The 12,629-nt window shown below is 33.5% G+C and overlaps 1 protein-coding gene across 8 annotated transcripts in view; it reads left to right on the forward strand.

Moving 5' to 3' along the window:
* The window catches only part of DMD (dystrophin), a 1,304,666-nt gene that overhangs the window by 693,931 nt on the left and 598,106 nt on the right, over nucleotides 1-12,629 (forward strand). For all 8 annotated transcript variants that reach the window (XM_087759563.1, XM_087759562.1, XM_087759568.1 and 5 more), the window contains one exon: nucleotides 6,856-7,006. In XM_087759563.1, coding sequence (XP_087615689.1) covers nucleotides 6,856-7,006 — 151 coding nt within the window. The remainder of the gene's footprint in view (nucleotides 1-6,855; nucleotides 7,007-12,629) is intronic.

Below are 12,629 nucleotides of genomic sequence, written 5' to 3' on the forward strand. Positions count from 1 at the left end.
TTTCATGTCTGTTACGATGAAGAAAAACTTTTTAGGAAAAAAAAAAGGTGGAATTTTTAAGTTCAAATTCATAGGCATAGCAAATAACCTTATTTAGTGTGGAAGAAGAATGTATGTTTTTTAAATTATATGGAGTGTTTCTTTTTACATGGTTGACACATGGCATCTATTAGAACCAAATGGAAGTTTTGTATAAATTTTAATTGTAAATGGTTATTACATTTATTGGTCTCTCAGGCTTCATAAAAATGAATTTGTACGTCTAAAAACTAGCAATGACTGACATAGTCTTGGTTTTTCATAGCCAATTTAATTGTGACTGTCTTTGTTGCAGTGATTGACACTGAATGGTATGATACCAGTAACTATATGATGGGAAATTGAGTTGCAGACTACTGGGGCAAGAACAATAATAGAATCAATACAATCCAAGATATAAAAATGTTTATAATGTAATTATAATTTATAATGTTTTTAATTTATTTGTAATGCTGCAGAACCTAATTTCTGCGAAGAGGAGAGAAATTACATTTTGTAATGATGGATGGCATTGTTATGGTTATTTTGGTTGCATCTTATTTTTTATTTCGGATCATTTGCTATTTTGTGAGTGAAAGGCAGAGTGCAGGGGTGTGAATAGAATATGTACAGCTGAGTCTTGTCCCAGAATGGACCTGGGAGAAAAATCTAGATGTAGCAGTGTCTAAAATGAGATCATCACTTTTAGTCCAAATGCAGACAGGATAGGTGAATTCAATATAAATTAAGCACTCAAAAGACATGAATTCTGTGAAATAAAATGAAAACATCGAAACCTCTGAAAATGGGTTAGCTGTTTCTTTAAGCAATTTAACTGTAGAAGTTGCCTGACAAAAACAAATTTTCTTGTTTCATTATCTGTAAGAATAGCCTCAAGTATTAAAGTTAATGCTCTCACATACTAATACATAATTATTTATACTACTTTGATGTTTTGTGTATTTTTACAAGGTGCTAATTGTGCTGAATCAAGTTGAGAAAATTGCATAATTTGTAGGTTAATATTAGCATAATCCTACAGTACATTGTTTAGCAACAGTATAGAAATGAAGTTTACTGAATGTTTTTCCAATATGATGAATAAAAGTGTATGTCTCTAACAATAATAATTTCCATGACATAAATCATTACTTTTAGGAAAGTTTATAACTAATAGTGTTCTTTTTCATGTAGGCCAACTGGCTGTGAAGTTTTGCGAAAGTGGAATGTATCATAGAAGTGGGTTTCGTAGTTTATCAAGGAATGTTATCAAAATATCAAGGAATTAATTGAAACACAGATGCAAAATCAAGATTTGGTTTACAACAACAAACCAATAAACTTTTGCACCCCGTCTCATGTTTGTGACTTTCCTGTTTTCAAAGGTCTTTCCTTCCACCTTTGCAAGGCTTCTTAAAAATGGCAGCCTTGGGACATGGAACATCAACTTCACTCCCATTGTACAGAGTTCCACTGACAGCATATCCATGGCATCTGTATATCTTTGTGCAATATCATGTACAATACTACCGAGGAATATTAGATTTTGCTTATAGCAAGTCAAGTCCAAAGGTTTAGTAGCGTGATAATCTTTGAAGGAAAGAAAGCACCAATATTTTTATGGCTTAATGTAAATTGTGCTGCATATTACCTCAGCAGTTGTCTTTGGTTGCTTTTTTGCTTTCTTGCTTTCCAGAGGCAAAATAAATCCATTCTGTGCTAATGAGAAAAAACAATATCACTCCCTCAAGCCATTTCTTAACACGTTCCCTGCTGGAGTGTCAGTGCCTATAGAAAAAAATCAGGCCAGTGTACCAGTTGTTTTTCACTTGTCAACTCTAACATGCTCAAGGTGGAGGAATAAGGCTACCTTACTAAGTATTAGAACTCATGTACAATGCTTATGCCCTTTGCAATGTATACAAGTCATACATTCTAGTCGAGTCCGTATGGAACTTAACGCTTGGCTTCAGGGTGCCCGCTTGTATCTTCTTATCGAGCATATGCTAAGAAAAACAGGAGAGGACGACACATCAAAGAGGAAATACTGCCAAATATCAGTCAGTCACCTACTACCCACACCATTTTCGCTTATGGCCATCAAAGGGAAAGGGATTAGCTAGATGAAGATACAGATGAATGGGTACATTGGGGGTTTTTAGCTCAATGACTTGTCTATGATGGCAAACAAGGGTGGATCCCTAGGTAAGAGTATATGAATTGCAAGGCCTGCAATGACTCTTTCCTAACCTCCATATTGTGTACTTGGGGATTTCTGAGGCAGCCATGGTCTTTGTGAGTTTTCATAGTCCTCAGAGCATTGCTCTCTTATGAATTAACTTATGAATTTTTACCATCTACATTCTGCTGTGACAAGACTTCAGCAACTTAGCTGCTCAATGTTTGTAGTTAATTAGCCTTCTCCTTTTGTGGATTTTGAACTTGCCACCTGGTAATGGGATTGCAAATGGTAAAACAAACAAACAAACAAACAAAAGCCTCTTTGTTTTTAAATTTTAAAAAGCTATTTTAAATAATACTGTGTAAAAGGATGTAATACACAGATTTAGCAGGGGAAGCTTTCACTCCAGGTATGTGTGGGAGGGGTGTCCCATGACACACAGTGTGTTCATGAAGCTGCACGATGATGTCCGCTTTCACCCCCCATTTTGAATGGACCTGCACCTGCCACTGCAGCAACAACTGCATTTTCTCTTGTCTTTGTAACAGTATTTAAGTACAGTTAATCACTGAAAGAACATTGAATTTTAGTGGATTTGCCTGTCCATAAATTTCCTCTGTTTTTTACTGATGCTTCATATCAGTTTATACTTATTATACTGAGAGTAACAAGTTTTTTTAAGACATGAGCAGTAAGTACTAGTATTTAAACTTGTAAGTTTTAAATATACATATATCCTCACTGCAACTTTTCTCTTTTCTTCTCCTTGCAAGTCTTATTAGCCAAAGCAAAGGAAAGAAGAATGGAGAGTGACGGGAGATTCAATTTGCAAGTGCTGGAATGCAAATTCAGTGATACTAATATCAACCCCTACTGAATTTTTGCATTTAAGCTGCTGATAAATTTCCTCATGCTGAGAAGAGTAATTTCATTTTGTGAGGAACAGAAGGAAAGCTGTTTTAATGTAGTGGCCAAAATGAGAAACCATACTGGACCACAAGAAATGGATTTTAACTTTTATTTTCTAGGTGATTTTTTTAAATGTAAAATAAGATTTTTCCTTGTAATTCAGAGTAAGGTAGTTAAAAAAACATTATAATGTGCCTTTCAGTTATGGTTTGGCTGGTTTTGAAAAATAAACTATGATAAGCTTGATAAGCGATCACAATAATTTCAATAAATAAGTTAGGTGAGTGACTACAGTTTTTAACTGGATCAATAGTCTGTTTGCTTGCAATATTGCTAAGAAATACAACACACATGGCAGATCTTGAACAATTCCTATGTTCATCTGTAGCTAAGCAGAGCAGTCGTAAACATTAACAAGGAATCTAAATGTATTTCTCTGAAGATAATTTAAACATATATAAGATTTTTACTGTGATTGTGGTCAGGTTTCGTAACAGCAATGAAAAGTAGACCACATTCAAGCCAGTGATTTTAAAACCATAATGTCTCCAGTTGGCATTGCTTGATAAAGAGAGAAAAATGCAAAGGACACAATTGATTGGGCAAAGGTGGAAACAAATACCTAGCCATCTCAAGAGGGTTATACTATACAAAGGGAAGAGAACATAGAAGAAAGTTACAGTGGCATAAGATGTTATAGCAGTGTAGGAGGTGTTTGATTACCATAAGACTTTTTTTGTCAAATGTGTTTTCAAATGGTACTTTTCCCTCATATATTCAACAAAAATATTTTAAGTGCATGAGCTGTGCTTGTTCTTGAAAGATGTTTTGTAGTACTCATTTTGATGCCTCAACAGCAAAATTCCACCAACTGCTACTGTGTAGAAATTACTATAAATCTTTGTATCTATTTTTCATTCTTAAATAGACACAGGTTTTGTGCACTGATTATTTTGTATTTGGTCTTTTCTAACAATTTCTTAGATGGTTGCTACTGGGTTCCAAAATACAATCTGTAAGAATGCTATTTAAATAACAGCTTCACAGTATACTAAAAGCTTACTACAGCTTGAATTTATAGGGAGCAAAGAGACTTCTGTGGGAAGCTGTCAGTGCATAAAGGCTTAGAGGAGTCCTTCCATAAACTACTTTTTGATCTTTAAGTCTTTTTTTTCTTAAATATTTTTTCATTTTAACTAGTAAGATTCTGTATTCTGAATGTTGTGACGTATTGTTTTGTCCCAGGCTCCATCTTTCTCCATCTTTATTTGTCATCACTATTAATGGCATGACTGATCATTTGGTCAATCAGTGCTGAGCTCTGACATCTTCTTTGCTGTGACTTTATCAGACATGCAGCCATATTAAAATCGATAGAATAAAGATTACCTAATCTATTCTGATAGTTTGTCTGTGTCCATTTCCAGTGAAATTTACTGAAGACGTCATTTATTAAAGTAGTTTGGAATGCATGTTTGGATGGTGTGGGACTAAGCAGTAACTATTCTCTTTTAAATCAAATAAAGGTTCTGGTGTTTAGCAGCTATTAACCTCAGGGCCCGTGAATCAACTTCTGCTTGAGGAACAAAAACAGTTGATTCACAGACAGTTAGAGGACTACTCTTCTATGCGGAATTTAGACTCTGAAAAGCCTTCTCTGTTCTTTTAAAATGTGTTTTTAATAGTTTTAATTAAATAATTATTATTTTTCCTTCAGCATCTTATGACCAAACTAGTAGAACCATACAAGGAATACTTTTATCTCAACAACTTTCTGTGATCAAATGCTTTTTTTAAAAAAAAATCATTCTCATAAATTGCTAATTGTGGGGTTTTTCTGTGCCTTATATTTTCCCTATCTTATAGTTAATGTAACAGAATAAGTACAAAGTCTCTGTTTCACTGCTTGCTGGTCCAACTCTATTTTGGACCTGTTCATCAAAAGTGATTACCATATGCAGTATGTTAGAAGTAAGAAAACTGCATCTTTGCATTGGTGTGTTCAGCAAAATAAATCTTTGTCTACCAGAAAAGGAGGTCTAGGGGAAAGCATATATCTTTCTGTAGATGGTTATGAATGGATATAGTGTTATTCATACTCTATGGTATTAAAAGATTTTGAAATGTGAAAACCAAGGTGCGAATATACAACCAATAGAAGAAAAACTTATATTTTCTTCTAAAAAATGAAAAATTGTCAGTACAATGGAAGAGATGATCTCTATTCCCTGATAGTAATGTGATTTTATTTGGTGAATTAAATACTTTAACATTCAAACAGTCGTATAGTTTGTCCATACAGATCCAGATTACTTCCTAGAAAAATAATTGAGCATCTTTGGTTTTATCCTTTAAATAAACCCTAAAACCTATTATAATTCCGTAAAGGAGGATTATTAAACTAAACAATAGTAGCATGTTTAATGATGATCTGCTAACAAAACATTCTAGCTAATCTCTGATTAGTGATCACATTTTGATACCAACCCAAAACATAGGATAACTGAATCCCTTAAGACATAGGCTGTCTTCATTTCATTTCTTTAGTGATTGACAGTGGCTAAGGCAAACAGATCTTGAACCAGAAGATGAATCAGTCACTCTGGACAAAAACAGATTAGGTCTTTCCAAAGTGCCAGAAGTACTTACACGGTCTTTTATGTAATGGACTGTAGACTTGCAGACGTGGTAGTAATATTTTTCATCCTTGCTTATTGTACAAAACCTGATTTTTTAATATTTTAATTTTGTTTCAATCATCCTTGTATTTCAGGCATTTTTATTTTTGCACAGCTATCTTTGTCAAATACTCAAATTGAAGCCAAACATATACAGAAAAAAAGGTTTAATAAAGGGTCCCTTTACACAATACAAGTAGAAATTCCTTTGAAGAGAGTTGCATTTTCTTTACAATAATAATAAATGGACATTTGTATCCATTGGAGAGGCAGACAAAATGAGTTTCTTTCAGTATATCCCTGGGATCCTTTGGGGTAGTTTCTCACCACAGCAATTTCCATTAAAAAATAGTATTTTATATCTGTATTATATATAATATTACAATTCATATTTCTACCCCAAAAAAAGAATCCTTTAATCATAATAGGAGCATGGGACACGGTTGCAAAGTAAGGACTTAAGAATCTGTCTACTGATTTTTCATCCTTTGTCTTTTGATATAGTAGGTCAGATGCACCACAGATCTTTTAAGCTATTTACCCTTTGAAAAGGGATCTAAAAATCATTGTATAGTCACCACACACAGCCAGTATGTTAGCCAGCAGTGTCTGCAGTGCTGGTAGCTACAGCAAATTACTAAGGTGCATTAGAAGCCTTTTATCAGCACTGGTGTTTTCTTCATGCTAGAATCTAGCGTCTGACAGAGGGGTATACCCAGTTACATTGGGGCCTGTGGGTATTGTAGCTATGATGTGAGTTAGTGTGGGTTTATAAAGCTGTAAACTGAAAACATATTTTGACCATGAAATTAATTTGAAACATTGAAAAGGATTAAAAAATTGATACGACACTGATTTGTGACATATATGCTTAATGATAATTTCACTGTGCAGAAGCACTACCATGTTTCTATCTGATATAACTGTTAGAAATGCTAATACTTGATGCCATCAACATCACACCAAGTTTAACCTGAGACATCCAACGTTATTCTTTTTCTTTTTTTTTCTGTAGTCAATAAATAAAGTATCAATAGGTAGTTAATCCATCTCCTTTTATACTTGCAGACGGTTTGACAAATCTTTGGAAAAGTGGCAGCTTTTTCATTGTGACTTGAAGAGCTTTAATCATTGGCTAACTGAAACTGAAGAGAAGCTGTCGAGAGCACAGATAGAGGCTGGAGACGTGGGTCATGTGAAAACCAACCAATTTCTCCAGGTATGACTTGATTAACGCATTTCCTGTTTTTCTGCAGTGATTAGGAATTTGCAAGTCTGGGTACCCTGTACAGTTTTGCAGTTCATTTAAGGAGGATTTCTAGTGTTGAGTGGCCAGTGGCAATTCTGGTCAGATATTTCTGTTGTCCATGTTAACTAAGAATTTTCACTAGTTTGTTTTAAAATAAATTTTTAAAAGAAGTTAAATATAGGATAACGTGGTACATTGTGGTACTTCCATAGTTACATATCTGTTCGGTCTTTATTTAAAGTGCTCATTAATTTCCATTTGATACTTATGACCAGCAGAAGTATCAGACTTAATTTTAAAATCTTATGGAAGAAATATGATTAACCATTGAGCTGTACAAGAGATATTCCATGAACTATGTCTTGCAAGTATTGCTTATTTTGCCTGTTTCATGTTTTAATCAAAGAACCTTGAGGATGCTTTTTGTGAAATGCAGTGTGACAGAACAGCCACTTAGTTCCTATATGTCCAGTTCCAATTTGTACGCTTTTCATCTTGCAAGCTCTTTGAGCATCATAAGGAAAATAATAACTCTAGTTTCTTGATAGTTTATTTCATTTCCCTCTTGTATGATTGAAATGGTAATGGGTATGAAGAATTAATTCTAAACTGATGTTTTGCAAGTTGATAGGTTCAGCTGAATAACATGGCTTGACTAAACTCTGGATTCATGTTATAAATTACTACCTGTGCATAAGAAAAAAATTCTGTTAAACTATTCGGCATTTGTACATTTGAATTGCTGGATTGAATTACTGGATTTCAGGTTGAAAGAAGTTAGGTCTATCTAATATTAAAGGTACAGTTTTGTTTTGAATGCAACACTAATCTACTTTTTGGCCTATGGTTAAAAAAATAAATCATGTCTTTTGAATTTTAATATTTAAAGTCACCTTTTTAAGATTTAGGCTGTTATTTCTTGACTGTAAAACTGCTGAACTGAAAAGGAAACCAAGTCATGTGGTGCAAGTATAAAAGAGAGATATAACTGTTAAGTAATACATTAAGCTGAAGTAGTTAAAATAGCAGGTAAATATTTTTCTGCAAATGACTATCAACTCTTTGAACAGTGAAGAAGCCTAAGATCTGGCTGACAAAATAGAATGTCATCAAGGAATTAAAGATATTCTTTATTGTGTATGTAAATAGTAGAAGATGTGTATTTCCACTGAAATTTTGTCTCCCTTTGTCCCGCAGTTTTAAGCATTCCTTTGAAAAACATAAAAAATACTAAAGTAAGCCATGAGTATCTATGTGATGAATAGTAATACAGTGTCACAAAGCCTTACCATTTCTTCTTTGCTTTGCCTCTGCTCCGTCACCCTTCTCGGAACTACTCTGGTACCCTTGAGCAGTTTCGAATGAGCACTGAGTAAAAAAACAGATCTGTGGAAAAAGTGTTTGTCTCCTTTTTTCTAACCCCTTTCTAAAACAATATTTTCTCTCTGAGAAGATGTTGATTTTTAAGAGTGCCCAGACCAAGGTAAGATGTATCATAGATGTTATAAATGCACTGGGTGTGTAGCACATTTCACAGTCCCAAAAGATTAGAAACATTATTTACTTGTCATCACTGAGAAAGAAGTTCATACTGAATTGAACATCACACTGAAAGACCCTGAGATAATGCCTTGTTATGCAGAAGCTTAGATTTCAGTGTAGAACAAGACTGCTTCTCTTTTACATTTCCCTTTGACCTAGACTCATTCTCATCTGTTATCCATTTGTTACTTTCTTATGCAATATATGAAAACATTTTGAACATATGTTTGCAGAATGGATTTTTACCAAGATTTTCTTTTTGCAGTCCATCAAGCTTTTTCTTTCTTCCTTTTTCCCTTGTGTTAAAAATCCCAGGAACTCACAAATTTGTCTCTCAGTACTACAGATGAAACTACCTTTCTAATGAAAATTCACAGTGCAAAAATATTCCAACTAACCTCAAGAATGCAGACCCAATGTTAGTTAACATTTATTTGTGAAAGAATGTTTAGTCTGAAGTTGCATTGTTCCCATTCTCTTCATTGGTTCGTTCTTTATTTTGCTAGGTCTTGTTTGAAAAGTATTAGGCTTCTGTGAGGCTGACAGAAGAGATCATTAGAATTTCCATTAGGTAAACAGTTAAAACAGCTGAGCATTTTGATTTACTAGATTAGCAACTTGTTTTATTAATGAGATCATGCTGCTTAGTGAACCGTATTCAGAATTAACAGGATTTGTTTGAAATTGCTTTCACAAGCAAGTGAATAGTCTTGCATTCAACAAGGAACTGTTTTAGAAAAAAAGTTATACAAAACAATCAGATGTGTAATGCTATTTCTAGGAAGGACTACTTTGGAAATATAAAGACTAATGTGTTCATTAACATTCAGTAAATACATAGAGTCAAATGTTAATGTAAAATGAAACAGTCAACAGTATGATTAGGTGATTATGTTAATATAGGTTAAGAGGTAATTACATTCTTTTAGGTGTATTTGAGGAGGAGAAGTGTGTTCCTTTTTGCTGCACAATGGCATGATATTAAGCAACATTTATGCATTATATATAATGTGAATGAAAACTAATAATAGAATTGTTTCATTTCAGGTCATGAATACTCAAATACTCTTATTGTGAATTTTTCACTAAGACTTTTTGAGAGCAGAACTTGAGGTGTTGAAAAGAAATATCACATTTCAGTTTTTAAGAAATTATAATTGACTTCTTTTATGATTAGGAGACACAGGATTTAAAAGGATGTTTTACAGATAGCACATCATATAATCCCTTTGAAACATATTGAACTCTGTCTTGAAAGTAGTTAAAGATTTTTTTGCTCTCATTATTCTGACTGAAAGGTTTTTCTGTCTCATCATTCCTTAATGCTTGGTGACTTTAACTTCTTCAACTTCCTGCATTTGCCCTTAGTTTATATATTTTTGTGCCAAGACTGAGTTGTAGTTCAGTTTTATCTATTCCCTGATGTTTATCCCCTTCTGTTCTTATAGGCTACAGTCATTTTCCCTATTGGATCTCATTTGGTAAACTAAAGCCACAGTTTTCTAATCTGCTTTCATATGATAGCTAGACAACTTGACTCTTATTTCCTGTGCCTATTCCTCTTTCTGAACATGAGTTCTCAAAATAGCACAGTATTATCCAAACTGAAAGACTACCCATACCATCATTAAGATGGCTCAGGTGCTGTATTTTATGGTTGGAGCTTACCATGGCTGAATGTTAGAATATCATTTACAATCATCTATCTAAAATTTGTTATTTCATTTTTTTTTTCTTGAGGTCTGCCTTGCAGCCGCAATCTATATTCCATTTCATATGCAATAAAAAAAGTACAGGATGTACTGGAAATTAATGCCAGGTTAATATGCAGCAAAGAAGCAAACAAGATTTAGTGGGTGAGGGGGTGCAAGGGGAGGGGGGTGGTGGTTGTGTGCCATAGATAAATTCTAAAAAGACAGCTACAAAAAGAGGAATTCTTCAACAGTTTCAGAACTAGACTGTCAAGTTACACTACAATCATTACCTGAGAATTTAAAAATAATATTCTTATTTGAAAAATATAGAACATCCAGAATATTTGTTCTTTACACTGATAATAAGAATTGCTCAGCAGTCTGTATTTAGTATCCACTTTTGGGTTGCAAGTTTAACTTTATTTTATTAATTTGGTGGTGTGGGTGTTTTAATAGTAAAATAATTAGGTTCTGGGTCTGAATTTTGATGTTTGTCTATTGTGACTGGTCAGCAAGGGGTACTTCCCACTAAACACTAAATTTTCTATAATTTCATTGTTTCAAAAATATTGCTTTTATATAATTATTAATTTCTCAAGTATTTACTTTCATTTACAGGCATAAATATGGAGGATATTATGTTTATTTTTTAAGACCATAGAGGACCTTAAATGATTAGTAAGATTTTGAAATTACTGAGTGGTGGCCTTATTAATTATACTCAGCCTTCTGAGGATACTGTGGATACAGAAATTGCTTGTAAGTTACAGATTTCTCTTAAATTGTTCATACATTGAATTGTCCAGCATTTACATTTTAGACTACTTATCCAAGTCTGCAAAAGGCTTGTGAATGACTCATGCCTTCTCTAGACCTTCATCCTACTGCACTATAATGTCAGGAATGTCATGTTTTTGTCTTGTAGATGTTTAAAGTAAAAAGATATAGAGAATCGAGGCTTCAGTGCTGAAAGTCACGGTCATGCTAATAATTTCTCTCTTTTATATCTAAATTGGATTATATGGATATTGATGATTTAATAACCACGAAATTCAAACAGTTCTTTCTGGAATACAGCACAAATGGAATCAGAAGATATGGGAGAAAAAAAAACCTGTTTCAGTACTTGAGGCCGCATATTCTCATACCACAAAAACGCAGTAGTAAGTGGCTGGATAGTTTATTCTGTTTTCCCGCAAATATAAAACTTGTAAAAATACATTTTTTTATATAATAATTGTGGCTTTCATCTTTTAGGTTTTGTATTTTAGATTTATTTCCTGCTTTACTGAGTGATAAAGATTATGCCAATAATCTCTGATTCTTCTTGTTCCAGTTTGGATTCCATTTGGATTCAAACGGTTCAGTTTTGTTCGTTTTGGATCAATTTTGTTCTGCCTCATTCAATTTTGACTAGTGTTTTTTGGTGGTGTGAAATATTTTCGGAGACATAGTAGAAATGCAGCAAAAAATTTTTTCTGGTCAAAGAGATGTCTATGATTGCTTAATGATTCTACAATCAATAAGAAACCAATTTAGCATTGTTTTAGAGGAATCTTTAATTAGAATGATCGTGGTGCATACTACAATGTCCTTCATATTGCAAGGACATATCTGGGAGAATATATATCTGGCAGGAATGTACTATTGGCTAATATTTTATTAATACCAAAAGTACACAATCCCTTGCTATTATGTTGAAAACATATTCTACAGTCTTTTTTTTATTAAGGTTCTCCTTGCAATTACATACATCCTTAGTACTTTGACTAAATGTTCTGAACTGAGCACTAAAATGTTCTGAACTGAGCACTAAAATGTTCTAAACATGATAGCCAGCCTACATGAATGCTATCAGTTCTTACATATTGACTGGATCATTTATTCAGAGAAGCTTACTGGTTTTCTTTTTACTGAATATCACCCTCACATCAAACACCTCTGACTGCAGCATGCTACTGCCCCTAAGAAAGAAAACCTAGACTCAGCAATATCCCATGGATTTCAGGTTTTTGTCCATAGTTTCTAAGGTTGCAGTAGAAATGTTTCTAATAATATATGTGAGCTCTGCTTTAGGCACCTGCGCCCTAAGTGAGCAAAACACTTCTTTTTCTGGTTTAAGGGCATCTTAAAAACAAATTCATGGGCCTTTCTTGACTGAAGTGCTATAGCAATGGAAAGACTTCATCTTCAGTTAATATTGGGAGGACATCACAATTCCTAGTAAAATAGTTACTGCTTCTTTCTTATGCCAAGCAAAATATTAAATAATACTGTAATCTTTATAAGTAATACATTTCTAGATATAGAAAATTCCTAAAAACTTTCTTTTACTGTTAAAAGATTCCACACCATTG

This window comes from Nipponia nippon, unplaced genomic scaffold (assembly GCF_047370975.1).
Source record: "Nipponia nippon isolate SJK-2023a ecotype South Korea unplaced genomic scaffold, ASM4737097v1 scaffold_2, whole genome shotgun sequence".
NCBI lineage: Eukaryota > Metazoa > Chordata > Aves > Pelecaniformes > Threskiornithidae > Nipponia > Nipponia nippon.